Raw genomic sequence first — 17134 nt, forward strand, 5'->3', positions numbered from 1 at the left:
TGTTGTTTCTATGATATTTTCTCTACGATTTTTGATATTCAAATAAAAAGCAGTTACTAGGCACAAGAGACAAATAACATGATTAAAAATGAAATGAAAAACCAGATAATGTAATAGACCACAGGGGAACTGAATTCCCAAGCAAAGAGTTTAAAGTCATCGTGGATGATATATTCAAGAAAATAAAAACAACATGAAAAAGAGAAATGCGAAACACTGTAAACTGTTTATAATCAACATTAAAAATGGATGGGTTTAACAGCTTTTACAACCAGTTGAAGAAAATATTAGTGAGTAAGAAGACTAAGCTGAAAATGGCATAGAGGCTGAAGCTCTGATAATTAAAAGAAAAAAAACTACAATAACAGTGAGAATCTGCTGTAAACCTACCTACTGGTAAACTGTGAAAAAATACTTCAAATACACTTTTATTAAAAATACATATATTTTTTTAGGGCCAAAAAATTCACTATACAGAAAATATCTATTAGAAAATATATTTAAACATAAATTTCACCAGTATCATAAAGAATTTCTGTACATTATTACTATAATACAAAGGTAACATATAGAAATATAAGTATATGAGCAATATCTAGGAGATTAAAAGTACGATCAAGGGCTGGGGAAAGTAGCTCAGTGTGCCTGCATGGAAAGTGCAAGGTCCTAAGTTTGATTCTCAGTATCAAAAAATAAAATTAAAAAGTATGCTCAGATGTGTCTAATGGATAAGCATGAGGATAAAAATAAACAGGTTCAGTAGCCTTATGAGTTCCTAGAATGTATATGTGGGTTTTTTTCTCATCCCTTAGGTCTTTCTCATTAGAAACAAGATTTAAAAGTAGAGCATTTCAAATAAGTGCACATACTTAGCAATGAAAAGTACCAATTATAATTTTATAAATAGACAATTTTCAAAGAATCATAGAATGAAGTTATTAAATAAGTTATTTTTTGCTGGATAAAATCTTCAGATAAAATCCCATGAAGTTAACTAAATATTGCATTATTTGCAAAGAGCAAATCTCTCCAAATACCAAAATAACATCAGATTGGCTTTGTAAGTAACAACAACTATCTACAAATTAATTATAAAATAATTATTTCATACTCTAAAAATCTTGTAAACTCATTAGAAGAAGTTGAAGTTTAGGAGCTAAAATTTAGAGTATTACAATACATGTAAATTGTACATTGATATTTTTTCTGTTGGACTAGACAGAAAAAAATTCATAACATTTCCCTGATTTGCAATTGAAACTGCTAAATACATTAGTATTACAACATGATTACACATTGTTTTTTAACTCTATTTCACCATCTCTCTATAATTGCCTCATTATATAAAATGTGCTGCTCTGAACTAATGAAGGGGATTTGAATTTCTGTATCGCTCAGATTAAATTAAATGAAAATATTTTAAAAATTGATATCCAGAATTAAAACTTAGACAATTGGACATGTTCAATATGGATTAAAACTGTTAAAGTCTACAACTTCCCTTGTTCTTCTAAAATATCCTAATCACATTTTCTTGTCAATCCACAACCCAATTTGCCCTCTCTTATCAACATATTTTTTAAATTAGTGCAAGCAGTAAGAAATGTTTGTTATTTTAATCAGAGAGTGCTAAACTATTCAGCTCTAAAAACTAAACATGTAAGATTAGGTTCACAAGATTTAAGTAAATAAGTCTAACAAAATAACAATATAACCATCACAAACAAAACACAGAGAAAAAAATTTGATTTCACTATTCAGCTCTCCATTTTTTTAAATACAAAATTTCAGATTCCCTCTAGGGAGGAGTAAAAACGAATGGCCATAGTACTGCATTTCCATATTTGCAGCCAGAACATGTATCATGTTTATCAAGCATGAAAAAATTCAAGTCATTTTTTAAAATGAAAATCAGCTGTGGCTTAAATTTTTTTAATTCAATGTATAGATCACATTTATGTATATTTTATATTTTCTAGAACTAGCCTCTGAATTTCATTACAGCATTTACTAAACAATAATTTGCTTAAGTATGTATAGACCAAAGAAGTAAAATGCTACATGCCTTGATTACTTTTTAATTTCAAAATAAACAAGATCAATGTAATTACTATATATCATAAACACATAGTAGTAAAAATTTTTAAACTGATAAATAAAGTATAACTTCAGTCAGCCTTAAAATTAATGAGTCAGAGGCATTACAAATCCCTCCCAAGGATTATAATTGACTGTTCTGGTTCCCGCTTGCAATCATTGCAGAATGACCCATAGAATTATAAAACCACATAAAAATATCAAGATATGTTCTGTACATGTACCAACTTCCCACAAGGAATATAAACATTATGTACTACACACATGTACTAATAAACTAAACTACACTAAAAAATAATCAAAAAAATTCTAAAACCTGTCAGGTTTTAGCAATTATTACAACCTAAGTAGTTTACTTTTTGAATAGCATAAAACTTATATAATTTGAGGTAAACAAACAACTGTACACATAGGATCCCTACTGTAATACCAAGAACTTGAAATGAAAGATTTTCTCAATAAGTTTAGAAATGTTCCCATGGCACCAAGCTAGAAGGCATTTTAAAATCATATTAATATGCCAAAAAAGAATCCCAAACCATGCAAATACTATAAATTAGTAATGAAGCTAAAATTATTATGGTGGCTTTATTATTTTTAATTCCCCTTTTGCATTCTTATTAAATCTTTATGGACATTTCCTCTTCTGATTTAATAAGACTTTCTGATTCATGAGACAGAGCTAATATTATAACCTACAAATGAAAATATTGATGAGCACACTGTAAAATACAATTCCCTGGTTTTGCTCTCTGGAAATTTAAGTTTGCTTTGACAAAGTAGAAACCAATTTCAAATATGATATACCCTTTCAAGGAAAATTGAACATAGAAAAACAGTCCCAAACAATAACACTGCCCAGCTTGAAAATTTAAGAACTGATACAAATCCAGTCTAGAAAATGTAGGTTTGATTGCAGTTTGCAGCAGCAGATTTGAGGCAGTGTTCTTTCAATGTGCTTTCCTGACAGTGGTAAAAATGCCATTCATATATTTGAATAACAATAGTCAGGTCCTGAGGAAATTTAACCTACATTTTTCTTTTTAATGGTGCTTACTTTCCTATTTTCACCCCTGGTAAGAGTGATCAGAAAACTCCCTTTCAACTTTTTTAATGGTCAAATATAAACATGTATGTGCACATTAAAGAACAGCAATGAACAATTTTACACTAGGTTCACTTTTCCTACTACTGTACTTCCCCTCTTCCTGTGGTCCTCTTTCAATACCTAGGAGAAAAGCATCATCTTGAATTTTCTGTTAAACACTCCCTTTCCTTCCTTTACACTTTTTCTATCAGTGCATGTATATCTAAGTAGCATATTTTTTTTCAATTTTGCCAGTTTTGAATATTAATTAGATAGAGTAACACTACAGGATTCTTCAAAGATGGCTCACTTAATATTTTTGACATTCATTCATGGCAATGTCAGCATCTGCTATCATTAATTTTCCCGACTGAATGGTATAATGCGGTATAAATATATTGATAATGGTGTATCAATTGAACAGTTGGTAGATATTTGAGTTAGCTACAATTGTGAAAATTATCACTATACATAATATGTATGACTTCTGTTACATGTGCACAAGTACTTTCCTGGCACAAACATCCAGAGGAGGAATTGTTAGATTGTAGGATCTGCACAACTGCCAGGTGAATTGTATCATGGATACATACATGTATATCATGCATACACAGCTGGGAGTGAGATTTCCTATGGCTCCAGGTCCTCATCAGTAGTTATACTGTCAGGCCTTGAAAGGCAGCCAAAGCAAAACTCAGGAATACTGGGTCAGTCATATTATTAATTTATATCAATTAAAGTACTGATGAGATGAACCAAAGATACTTCTATTGGTTATAGGCAATAAACGGTCTATTAATTTATAGTTGTCTTTTACTCTTTTTTAGGTGTCCTTTGATAAATAGAAAATTTTACTGTAATAAAATTTACATATATTTCCTTTATGACCTGCAATATTTGATATGATTAGTTCACAAAAATATCCTTTCACTGAGAATTTGGCTCTGATTCTGCCACCTGCCTCGCAAGTGCAAGGGCCTGAGTTTAGTCCCCAGTACAAAAAAAAAAAAAAAATCCTTTCCTACTCTAAGTAAAAATTAACTAATTATATATTTATAGTTTCATAATATGGCTTTTCACATTTACCTCATCTGGAACTGATTTTAACAGAGATTATTCATAAAATAGAGAAAAAATATCATTTTTTTCACTTAGGCAGCTACCCTCCAAAATACAATTAATTGTGCAGTCACCCTTCCCCGGATGATCAATATGACTTTAATAATTTGTCAAATGTTCCTTTTCTCTGACACACTATAGTCTCATTAGGATGTGTTTAGAATGATGTCTTTTGTAGAATTCTTTCGCAATACTGTGTCTGACAACTGATTGATATTTTAATAGTCCCAGGAAAAAATTACCGTTTTTGCATTTTCTCTATATTTATGTTTGGAATTCCAACTGGATATACCTTACTCCACTCTCACTTACATGTGGTAGCTTATGTTTTACACTGTCATTCCCATGTTTTCCCATTTTTAATTCTCTAGCTCAATCACTGATAATTCTTCGGTTCTCAATTTTAGTGTATGAATTCTTCATGTGTCTAATTAGCTCTGAACTCATTTACTGAGCTCTCAGATCTTTTTTTTTAAAGAATTTGCTTAGAAAATTTCTGGTTGTTCTTCATGTCTACTTTGTCCTTCCTCACACTTCCCAGCTTCTCTTTTACTTCTTTAATTTTATTAAATATTAACAGTTTACATTGGCATCTGATAACTTTGATATTCTGAATTAGTACTTTTCTCTTTTACTGTGTGTTTTCTTTTGGTTGTTTTTGTTGTTGTTTTTAGTATTTACTAGTTACTTTGTAGATCATCTTATCTGTGGACATTCACTGAGGATATAGTGGAAACTGATGTCTTCCAGGGAGGAACCGAATTTTCCTAGTTTCCTACTATACTGCTAATTACAGAGCACTGAAGTTAAATTCACCAATTAACTTTTTAAATCTATACATAGTGCAACTGGAACATCCTAACCTTTTCCTCTGAGCTCAGTTACGTGCATAATAGTTTTTAAATACTTTTATAAAATTTCAAACACAGCATGTTAATAATTGTAATCAAAAGTGTCACTCAGGGTTATCTACTTTGCCATAACGTCAGAACTAGAATCACACATATTTTGATCCCCTTTTCCCCCCTGTATTTCTTTCTTAATTTATAGTTGGTGAGCTGTTCTAAAAGAGCTTCTGTGAATTCTCTGCATACAAGGTTTCTGGTTTTCAAGGACTCAACAGTAACGACAGCTCTGGTATATGGGATATGAGTCTGCTGGAAACACAGATAGATATCCTCTACTATTCTGAGAGGTAGGACGAGATTGCAGAAAGCCATTGGTAACAAAAAATGTACAAAATATCAAGGGCTAGATTTTTCAGTTTCTACAATTTCCTCAGTTATTGAGCTGCCACTTAAAAGTTGGCAAAAACCTCTGAGTTATTAGGTTTCATATAGAATATTTGTATTCTTACCAACCTACAGGAAGCTGTCCAGGTCCTCTTTTTTCTTGCTTATTTATTTTGGGTTTTTTTTCTTTTTGTGGGGGAGAGAGGGTGAGAGTCTTGCTATGTAATTCAGGATGATCTTGAACTTATTATGTAGCCCAGACTGGTTTGGAACTTAGGAGATCCTCTTTCTCCTTTTGCTTCTGCCTCCTGAATGCTGGGATTACAGTATGCATCACCACACCTGGCTGGTTTACATTTGGATTATCTCTCAGACTCTTCATTCTTACCAATTCTTGCTTGGATTTAGTGACTTGGTCGCTATCAGTAAATTCCCCTTGGCCTAATCCTTCAGTTCTTCTCTTTATGTTAATATTCCTCCACATACATTTTCCTATTCTGTACCATATTCCATTTTCCATTTCCTGGATCTGTGAATTTTTACCAGTCACTCCTTGTCCCCTTTGTTCACCTGATTGATCTAGATTGATAAGCCACAGTAAAAGAATTCATAAGAAAATTTCTGGTCTCCTCTAGTTAAGGCGCATGTACCACTCATACCAGCTAGTTGACAAAGTTTACCTGAATTGGTCTTCCATCAGGTGTCAACACCTCTTCTGAAAGTTCCATCATCTTCAAGGCCATCAGAGCAATAGGCTTGGCGTGGCAGAGGCTTTTCCTGTGCAGTCCTGCTGCGACACAGTATGCATCACCTATTGTTTCCACCTGCAGCAATCAGACAAATCGAATGCAAATATATGATAATGAGTCTGCGAACAAATGATTAGTTATCTGCAATCATGAATGTTGCTGAAAATCATGTCAGGAAAACATCAATAAATTAGGCAATTAGACAACTGAGTGTAATCACAACAGAGTTTGCAAACAGCTGCAATCAAATACTGACATCTCACTCTAGGGCTGTTCATTATAACCATAGATGATCACTGAAATTAGGAACAACTGGAATATAAAATAATTATTCCCCACAAAAATAAAATTGTCGGTATTTACCAGATAATTTCCAAATAATGCCCATTTCAAGAGCTACCCTCTTATCTTCAAATTTTCAATAGTCCTTTGGAAAGCATTATTTTCTGAATTTTTCCACCTCCCCAACTGCTTCACACACACACACACACACACACACACACACACACACACACACACACATACACACAAATACTTCTGTAATTTGCTGTAATTTGTCATCAGATTTACTATCTACTCATTCATTCAAAAATTGTAACACTTAAAATGTCTTGAATCCATGTTCAATACTATTAATTGTGTCAAGCTTTTTATATACATTAGTGTATCTCATGTTATATTCAAGATTATCCTAAGTAGAAGAAACTAGTATTGGTTATATTAGAGAGGTGATAAAATGAGGTGCAGGGACCCAGTCATGGCCATACAATTAAAGAGCTAACAGGTAAGGTCTTGGGGACCATTTCAGAATCTGTTTAAATTCTGTTGTAAGCATCTATCCTGAATAACCATTGCTGTTAAATATTTAAAATACATACCCAAGATTAAAGTCCCCAAATTCCCAAAGTGTAGAACATGGCATAAAAGTTAGACATAACTTACTTTCAGAGAAAAATGTTCTGATTATCTACTCTATATATGGTGGTAAATCCTCAATAGTTGTATTATTAATGAGAATGATGTGATAAATACTATATTAAATGTAGAATTTCAATATCACATTTCCTGTGAATATTTCAATGATTCATTCATTAGTCCTTAATAAAAGAACTGATCTTTTTCACTATTTCATTTCAATAGAATTTATCTTTCTACAATAGTATTCATCATAGGCCAGAATTGATTCTACCTAAGTATAAATAATAAACAAATATTCCCATCTGAGATGTGAGCATTTTGAAGGTTTGCCATATATTTTCCATCTCTGTATTCACAATATTTAGCAAATAGCTATTTAATAAGTATCGACCAAATGAATAAATAAGTTAACTAATCATGTTAACCATGATTTCAACACCAGCCATTTTAATTACTTTCTTATTTCACTATTCATTTCATGAGCACTATGGAAATCTTTGTGCCTTGTAGGTCACATAAGAAAAAAAGTCCTAATGACTCAACAATGTTTTTATCATAAATATATTGAGTTACAAAATATTCAACAATTAAGATTTAATATCAATAATTAAATTTTATATGATTGCATTATAACATCATAGTATTAAAAGGACTAAACTCTTTGAGCACCAGCTTAGAAATATTATCAAAACACTTAAAAGCACATGATACTACAAGATACTAAAAAGTTCTACCACAAGACTTACTTTCTGATGCCAGAAAAATGGAAATAAAATTATGTTTATGTTTAATGTATGCTGTACATAAAGACAATATAATGTGAGTTGGCAGAAGTTTTACACTAAAAGCTAAAATCTAGTTCTCCAAAAGAACTCTCACTGAAGAAGTCACCTTGTAAATAATAAATGTTCAAATGTGACTGCTTATCATTTTCCCCTAAAAACTCAGGGTTTTTTCCAATTCTCCAGATTATCACACTCTTTCTACCATTACACAACTTTAAAATCTAAAATCCTGTTAGCTGGATATGTTGAAATTAACTTCTGATTTTCAGTTATCAGAATTTCTGGGCAGTACAGACTTTATTTGTACAAACTGAATTGCTTTGTAATCACTCTGAACTTATGCATTTTCTGGAACATGATCTCTTGTTAGAATTTGTATCATCCTCTTCCTCATTAACATCTTATCATTTCCATTACTTTTTCAGCAAAAAGCATTGAGTTCCACTAAAGGCATTTTAGGGTTGCATCTCTTCACTCCCGGACTGAGACATTATAATAGAAACTCTACATCTGGAACTTGTTGTCAAGGCAGAGGAAAAGAGGTTTTGACAAACTGTACAGAAACCTGTAACGCTTCCTCCCAAATGTAACACAAGTAGCTTTTTCTTCGGATTCTATCACCAAAGCAAGTCACATGGCCACATTTAATGTAAATGAGATGGAAAAATGCAAACAACCTTGTGCACAGAAGAGACAGACAGAAATGTTTGGTGAATAACATTAATGAGAATATGAATGAAAAGGTAATCGTTTAGAAATTTCCAAATATGCAGATGTCTGTAATATGTAAATAATGTATTTGTGTGATGCTTTTCCTTCTTTCCAGATATATTCAGCATCTTAACCTAAAAGTCCTGGAGAAACACTGTGATCTTAGTGATGTGGCTTTCCATGAAACATGAAAGTTCAATTTTTCTGTCTTCTTCCTTCTGCAAGAGTAACAGGAATGAATATTGTATATGTGAAAATTTTAGTTGATCTCCTTCAAAATAATTGGCTGACTTTGCTTCCTAAGAAGAAGGATAATACAAAACATTCTGTATCAATTCCAACTGTTCTTGCGATTATTTCCTTGGTCCACACCAGAGTTAAAAAGTGGATACTATAAAACAGATTATGCAAAAACTCTTTAAAATATCAACTATGCTCTGAATTCCTTTATAATTATCTCAGTGTTTTTTTCTACATAGTTTTAAATATAAGATACATCATCTGAAATAGTGCATCTCATTTATTTTCAGCAGCTCCAGGCTGTTCTCCCCTGACACTGCATAAGAATAAAGATGGCTAAACTAAGCATGGAGATAGAAAAAGGATAATGCTTTTGTAAATGTTTGAAAAGGCTGACATCATATTGGAACACAAGAGAAGGCTTATGAAAAATATTATGTACAACTGCTGCCTACATATTGCTATAGAATCTTTCATCAAACTTTAAAGAGTTCACCTGCTTTGGCATATCTTTTCTGAACATTTTAGAATCCAAATCTTCATATTATTTCAGAATAAAGCCAACATAAATTTCACAGAGCTGTGTAGTCACCTCCTTTTAGTTTTAAATAACTTAAAAGAATTTATTTTCGATCCTAACAACCTCATTCTCAAACAAAGTTCCCCCATCTTTCTAGGTTAATGATCAAGAAACAAGATTCTATCAAACCTAACTTTTCTCAAGTTTTATTTCCCTATTTCTGGATCTGTAATTTTCTGTCTTTCTCTGTCTCTCTTCCTTACTTCCTTCTCTCTCTCTCTCTCTCCCTCCCTCCTCCCCCCTCTCTCCTGCCTTTTCACTTCCCCCTCCCTCCCTCTCTCCTTCCTTCCTTCTTTTCCTTTTCTTCCTTTCTTCTTTCTTTTTCTTTCTTCTTTTGTGGGGTTGGGACAAGATCTAAAACCTATCTTCTTGTGCAGAAAAAATTTCTATCTCCATCGTGCTATAAATCACATTAATGAACATGCGTGTGTGTGCACACGTGTATGTGTGTGTGTATAAGCCTATATGCCTCCCCCAAGTCGATATTAATTTAATTTTTTTTCTCCTTGAGCACATCACCATATCAGAATACTTAAAAATTTTTATTGAATGCTTTAAAACACGTCCAGCTTCTACATTCAGGGATCTGTAATGTCTAATGTCTCTTAAGAACGGGTTTTAAATGCACAACTTGGTATTACTTACATAAGAATAACCAGAGGATACTTTTAAAAATTATGTCCAGATGCCCCACCTGGCTTTACTAAATCAAAACCCAGGCATAAGGCAGCTAATCTGCATTTACATAAGATTCTGTATGCTTTTTTATTATTCCCAAAATTTGAAGACTTCTGGTATGTGATGTAAGATTAATACAATATGTACTCAGATGCTCACTTTTTCTCAGGACCCAAAGGGCTTTCAGAAAGAAGAGAAGCACTTGTTTCTCCAAACCCTGGCCACTACCATGTACTCTATCGTTCTCTTCCACTCTATTCACAGCAGATAATAAGCTTTTCCAGACATTTCCATATTTGTGTGAACTATACTCAACTCTTGGCCCAAATATGAACATGTTTCTCTCTGTCTCTGTCTCTGTCTCTGTCTCTGTCTCTGTCTCTCTCTCTTTCACACACACACACACACACACACACACACACACACACACACACACGCTCCAAATACTGAGAATGATTTGGCACAGTTGATAGTCAGTGATCCAAGCAAGTTTGTTGAATTCAATTAAAATATCCAAGGGAATTATTTGTACATAATGACTTAACTATTCAAATGGAAATAATTTTAACTAAAGCTTTACTGCTAAAGCTATCTCAAAAACACCCCTTTGCTCTTTAAAAAAATCTAATTACACTTATTTTGGTTCATGTTTTTGACCCAAATACTTCTTTTAAGGTTGTCTCTTTAGTGCTCAGCTCATACAGCTTTGGAAAGGAGGTCACTGCTATAAATAGAACAGTGAGTTAGCCTGGGAATTACTCCCAAATGAGGAAAAATGGATTCCAAATGACTGCCTATCAAAGAAAGCTCTTCTGCCAATAAAACTCTTAGTACATCTATAATTGTACATTCCAGATCCAACACAGAAATCCCATTATGTGGAAAATACTGATACCAAGCCCTAGGCCACCTATCCTAAAGGTTATTGAATATTGAGAAATATTAAAAAAGAAAAATTTATTGAAATATATGGTCAAAAATTCATTTTAAATCCTCCAGTTAGATGTGGGCAACTCAGAATTTGTCTTGCATAAAGTAAACAATTCTTAAGATCTTTAACAATAAGGCTCCCACTGCCCAGACTCAGCCAGCACTCTTATTCTAATTTACTATGTTCCGATCAAAATGAAACACTGAATTTTCTTTGCAAATTTTCTATATCTTTTATTACTGTTCTTACATTAAAATATATTGCTCTACCTCAGTCTATACAATCACCCTTTATAGATAATTTGTAACAGTCTATTATTTTTTAAAACAAGTTTTCTAGGGATTTCTGTATTGCCAGAATTTTAAACATGCCTGAAGAGAATATTAAACATCTTCTATACTTTGAATTAACATATTAAAAGTTCTAAATGATCCTAATGAAATAATTAATAATGTGAAATAGAAAGTAAAGGGCTAAAGGTGTAGGGAAAGTGGGAAGGGTGGGGGAAAGGTAATAAGGGAGAGGAAAAAAATATGAGAAAATGAAAAAATGGAAATAAAGTGTTTGTAAATGGGGAAGCGAGGAGGGGGTGAAGGGAGGGCAGGGACAAGGGCAAAAAAATGAGAATCAAGACCTATCAAGTAAAGGTACAGGATCGCAACAATGAATGTAACTGTACTGTATACCTAGATTGTACCAATAAACTCAATAAAGAAAAAAAAAGTTCTAAATGATGTTAACTGATTGTCGCAAAAGTGAATACCATGTTCCAAATAGCACATCAAGTGAAAATATTTCATTAAGAATTTGTTTCTAAAAGAAGATAATCTAATCTCCACAGATACTATTCTTTGATATTTATGTAACTACTACTTTCCATCTCCTCAGATTGAGTCTAGTTTTAGAAAATTAACCTTCCTTAGTTAGTCTTTCTAAGAATCAAAACTGCCACACACTTCCAAGTCTACCTCTCATGCCATATCTGTTTTGAAGGTATATCTTATCTTTCAGCAGGACTGTATCTTTTCTTCATTTAGAATACCAACAGAATTTGCTTTTTGTATCTTTTATGTACTCTCTCTACTATCGTCCTGTGTACATTGCTAAATAATGTAGTTTTGAAGCAAGGACAGTATCTCAGCTACCTTTTTTTAATTCATTAAGTATATTGGTACATTTTAGCTATACAATACGATGACATTCATCACTGGGAATTTGTGCCTTTACATGATATATCTTGTCTTGTTTTTTCCCCATTCCCCTGCCCTCCCTTTTACCCCTCTGCTTTTCCCTATTTACAAAGACTTTGTTTCTGTTTTTCCCTTTCTCATATTTGTTCCTTTTCTTTCCTTTCCCTTACCCTTCCCACTTCCCCTTCCCCTTTGGAACTTTTCTTCTTATTTCACATTATCTATTATACATTTTGATCCTATTTACACCAGGAAAATATTCGGTATTTACACATATGTGTCCTATTTATTTCACCTAAGAGTGTAGCTATCTTTTTGAGTCCAACAGGAACTAGCAGAGTAGACACTTAGAAAGTGAAAAGGAATATTACAAATTTCTTAATATTATATCATTATAATTATGAACTAGGACAATATAGACTTTTGAATTAGCTTTCTAAGTCAAAAATCATTACATGGCTCTAAATTATTCAGTCAACTTGTGTTGGCCAAAACAAGAAAATAGAGTTGAGCAGGTTATTTGTATGAATGATGATGGCATGGAAATATTTATGTTGCTTATTAAACAAAAATTGACCATTTCTTTCAGATCTCCCACACTAAGTTAAGCTCTTCTTGTGTTTCACTTTCCTGCCCAGGCAATGCTACCATTATTCATCACTTGACTTACGGCTACAACTACCTTTCTGTTCTCTTGTCCACTCCCCAACTTTCAGAGCTATACCCCACACTACATTTAAAGTAAGCAACTCTACTAATGCCATCGATACAAAACTCTTCCATGATTTCTATTTATTCCTCGGGTTAAAAATCAAAATCTTTGAAATATCTATAGGCTCTGGCTCCTACCTAATTCTGTACCTTTATCTTGTGCTACTTCTCTTCATTACTTAAGTTTTAGTCACACTGCTTTATTTTTTATTCAACTTGATTACTTTTTTCATTTAGACCCTGATTCTACTGTTTAGAATATTCTCCTCTGACTATTTTGTCTCCCAAGTTAACACCTATTCATCATTTTAATCTCAACTTATACATAACCTTTTCACAGCTGTCTTTATGGACTCCACATACTAAAGCAAGTATCTCCATTAAATGGCACCATAACACCATATAATATTTTAGTCACTCTTACTGAGTTTGTAATTACATACTTTTGTGAGTGCTACTTAAATGTTGTCTTCCTCATTAGATGGTAAACTCTATGTCTTTCTTCAGATTTAGTGTGAATTATGGTGCACAGTAAGTACTCCGGAAACATTTCTTCAAGGTATGAATGGTTAAAAGTGCTCAAACTTTGAACAGCTTGAGATCTCCCAGAGAAACTGGCTAGAATGGAAAAAGCCTAAATGATATTAAAATCTTCACAAAAACAGTTGATTAATCTTTTTGGTTTGCATTTTCTTCTGTAAAAGACAGATAATATCTGTTTTACAAAGTTGCTGAGAGGATCAATGAGACAACTTTATACATCTCCAGTAATAATCATAATTTTAACCAATCATTAGCTAACTATGTTATTATTTAATCTTTACACCAAAAGCTCAATTGCAAGTACTTAAGAATATGAAAAGACTCAAATAAGATTATACATGGAGGAATAACAAACAGACAGCACAGAGATGCAAAGAATCAAAGACTGCAGTGAATAACTGTACGCCAAAAAGTTAGATAACCTAGGAGAATAGATAAATTACTAGAAACATACAGCTTACCAGGAATGAGGCATGAAATAGAAAATATGAACAGATCAAAACCAAGTAAGAATATCGAATCATGAATCAAAAACCTCCCCAAAAAGAAAAGCCCAGAACCTAATGATTTCTCATGAGCTCCAACAAACATTTTAAGAATTAATACTAACCCTTTATAAACATGTCTAAAAATTGAAGAGGAAAAAACACTTGCAACTCATTTTAAAAACAAGCATGACTCTATTCTCAGAGCAAAATAAGACACTACAAGTAAAGAAAATTATAGGCCAACACACCAGATAAACAGACACAAAATTCTCAACAAAACACGAGCTAACCAAATTCAACAGCATATTGAAAGGACCATACACCATGATTCCATGGGGTTTATTCTTAGGATGCAAGAATATGGGATGCCTAACATCCACCATCAATTATTGTGATGTACTATATTAATATAATAAAATGGAATACTACTCAGCAATAAAGAATGATAAATCTGAGTCATTTCTAGGAAAATGGAGCACCTTGAGACTATACATTTTTAAGTGAAATATCAGAAATACTAGCATAAACATTGCAGGCTTTCTCCTATATGAAAAAAACCAATGTATAACTGAGTTAAGGAGCAAAATAAGAGATAGATAACAACATAGGGAGATAGATCTTTTGCAAATGGGAAGAGGATCTAGAGATGGAGATAGGGAGAAGGGAGGAGCAGGAAAAAGGAAGTAAAAAGACTTAAGATGGGTTATATATATGCACCAATTCTCCACAAAGAGCATGGACATTATGTACAGAAAATATGTACTAATAAACATTTAAAATTCCAAACGACCATCCAATAGATGCAGAAAAATCATTTACTAAAACTCAGTAGTTTTATGAAAAATCACAGCAAGTTAGGTATATTAAGAAGATAATGAAAATAAATATTATCCCATAAGTGAAAAATTATCACTAACCTTATGGATTTGACTGTGCCATTATAAAGTACCTATCTTTTATGTATCAATCAACTTTTTAAAAAGTTAAAAATCTAAGCTCAAACTCCTTGTTTGCCATTGTTATTAAATATTTAATATGAATAGTTAGCTTTTAGTTTGTGCACATTTGGAAATTTTAAGTTTTACTACCAGATAGTTATTCCATTGTGTTTGTCACAAAATCACTTAGTAATATTAGCTTTTCTTTAGAGAGAAAAATTGTGAAAAAATAATTGTTTCAGATTCCCTGAGCTTTTTTGGAAATGATTTCTGGCAAGCTTTAGAATGTAGATATATTAGTTATGTCTCCAATGTTTGTAATAACCAAATTTTAGGTGAGTTTCCTAAGATGGAAGTTGATCAATTGATGCTCCAGATAGTATATCTATGTCTCACTTATCTAAGAGGATGGTGTCAATGCAATGTGTAAATCTTACTGATTATAATTTATAACAAAATGTTAATAAATGCTGTCCTACAGCAGAATTTTTGTAAATGTCTCCCACTACTTGCCATTGAACAGCAGTGATTTAAAATGTGTGACTCCCTTAAAGCAAAATGAAACTAAATATCTACATATTTCTTGAACATAATCTGTGTTCCAGTCACACTGATAAATACTTTGTGATATATCATTTAGGTGACATTATGAACCCTTTGAAAATGTGTTTAGTGAAGGGGAGAGATTTTATTTGAATTTGATTCTTATTCAGTTCATAGCTCATATTTTAGGAAACAATGGATTAAATCATCCATGTATCAAGTAGCCTGTGTGCCTCATCAATTAGATATAGATTGCTTTGGAATTTACACACATAAAACTATATATTTTTTTAAAATGTGCATCAGTTGGTACCTTTTGCTAGTACCTTTGACAATCACCAGTCAGATTTCATCTCTTTGAAATGAGAACAGTAGCATGCCATAGCGCTAGCGTGAAGCTAGAAGGAACTGAGAGCCAAAAGTCCATGTTATTATGCAGACTCTCAATACTGCAGTTGGAGGATGAATGTGAATTTGTAAACTGCAATTTTAATCAGAGCCTAGAGGTAAGAGCGTAAGTAGACTTTACTTTTCAAGGTATTCAGCAAATCAGCACTATTTTGAGTATGTGTCGGACATCATAAAGACTTCTTTTTCACTAAAGGAGGTGAAAGAAGATCCTATGAAATTCGATGTTTCTAGCAATGAGATAGATTGGCTGAAACAATCGATTCAACTGGAATGATTCAAAATATAAGCTATAATCTTTTGCTGTTGTTTTTTTTTTTCTTTTTGGTACCGGGGATTGAATTTAGGTCCTTGCGCTTGCAAGGCAGGCCACTGAACCGCTGAGCTAAATCCCCGGCCCTTAAGCTATAATCTTTTGATGGGGCAACTAAAAGAAATTTTTAAAGGCCCTGTTTGTATAAGATTCTGAAATTTCATTGTTGGAGTTATAGGTGGTTGCTAGGAAAATATTCCCAAAATGCAAATCCTCCCTGATAGTAGACTATTCATCTATAATATGTTTTAAATAATTTTTAATTTAAAAAAATCTCAAAGTAGAAAAGTGAGAATTTAACTGAGTCATATAATAAGCCTATAGCTAACAACAAATTCAACTGTGAGAATCTGAAATCTTTTCCTCTAAGATAAGGACGGGACAAATGTACCTACTCTTACCATCCTATTAAGCACTGTACTAGTAATCTTAGAACAATTAGATGTAAAAAAGAAAACAGCAAAAAGAAAATAAGACATCCAAGTAGGAAAGGAGGAAGTAAAATTGTCTCTCTGTGCAAATGACATGGACTTATACACAGAAAATCCTAGTCTGTACATGTGCACACATACGTGCTCACACTCACGTAAAACTAGTAAACCAATTTAGTAAAGCTGCAGAACAAAAAATCAGCATATAAAATCAGTTGTGATTCCATGTACTAACAATGACCTACACCCTCCAAAGTTTTAAAATCTTGTTTACAATAATAACAAAAAGAATAACATTGGTAGGAATATATTTAATCAAGAGAGTAAAAAATCTGTAGGAGGGCCGGGGGTTTAGCTCAGCGGTTCGGTGGCCTGCCTTGCAAGGGCAAGGACCCAAGTTCAATCCCCGGTACCAAAAAAAAAAAAAAAAAAAAAAAAAAAA

The 17134-nt window shown here is 32.7% G+C and overlaps 1 protein-coding gene across 1 annotated transcript in view; it reads right to left on the reverse strand.

Annotated features, from left to right (window-relative positions):
* Nucleotides 1–17134, reverse strand: part of Gucy1a2 (guanylate cyclase 1 soluble subunit alpha 2) — a 475983-nt gene that overhangs the window by 63481 nt on the left and 395368 nt on the right. The window contains exon 7 of the mRNA XM_033764307.1: nucleotides 6216–6359. Coding sequence (XP_033620198.1) covers nucleotides 6216–6359 — 144 coding nt within the window. The remainder of the gene's footprint in view (nucleotides 1–6215; nucleotides 6360–17134) is intronic.

The sequence above is a fragment of the Fukomys damarensis genome, unplaced genomic scaffold (genome assembly GCF_012274545.1).
Source record: "Fukomys damarensis isolate Sample0158 unplaced genomic scaffold, DMR_v1.0_HiC HiC_scaffold_16, whole genome shotgun sequence".
Classification (NCBI taxonomy): domain Eukaryota; kingdom Metazoa; phylum Chordata; class Mammalia; order Rodentia; family Bathyergidae; genus Fukomys; species Fukomys damarensis.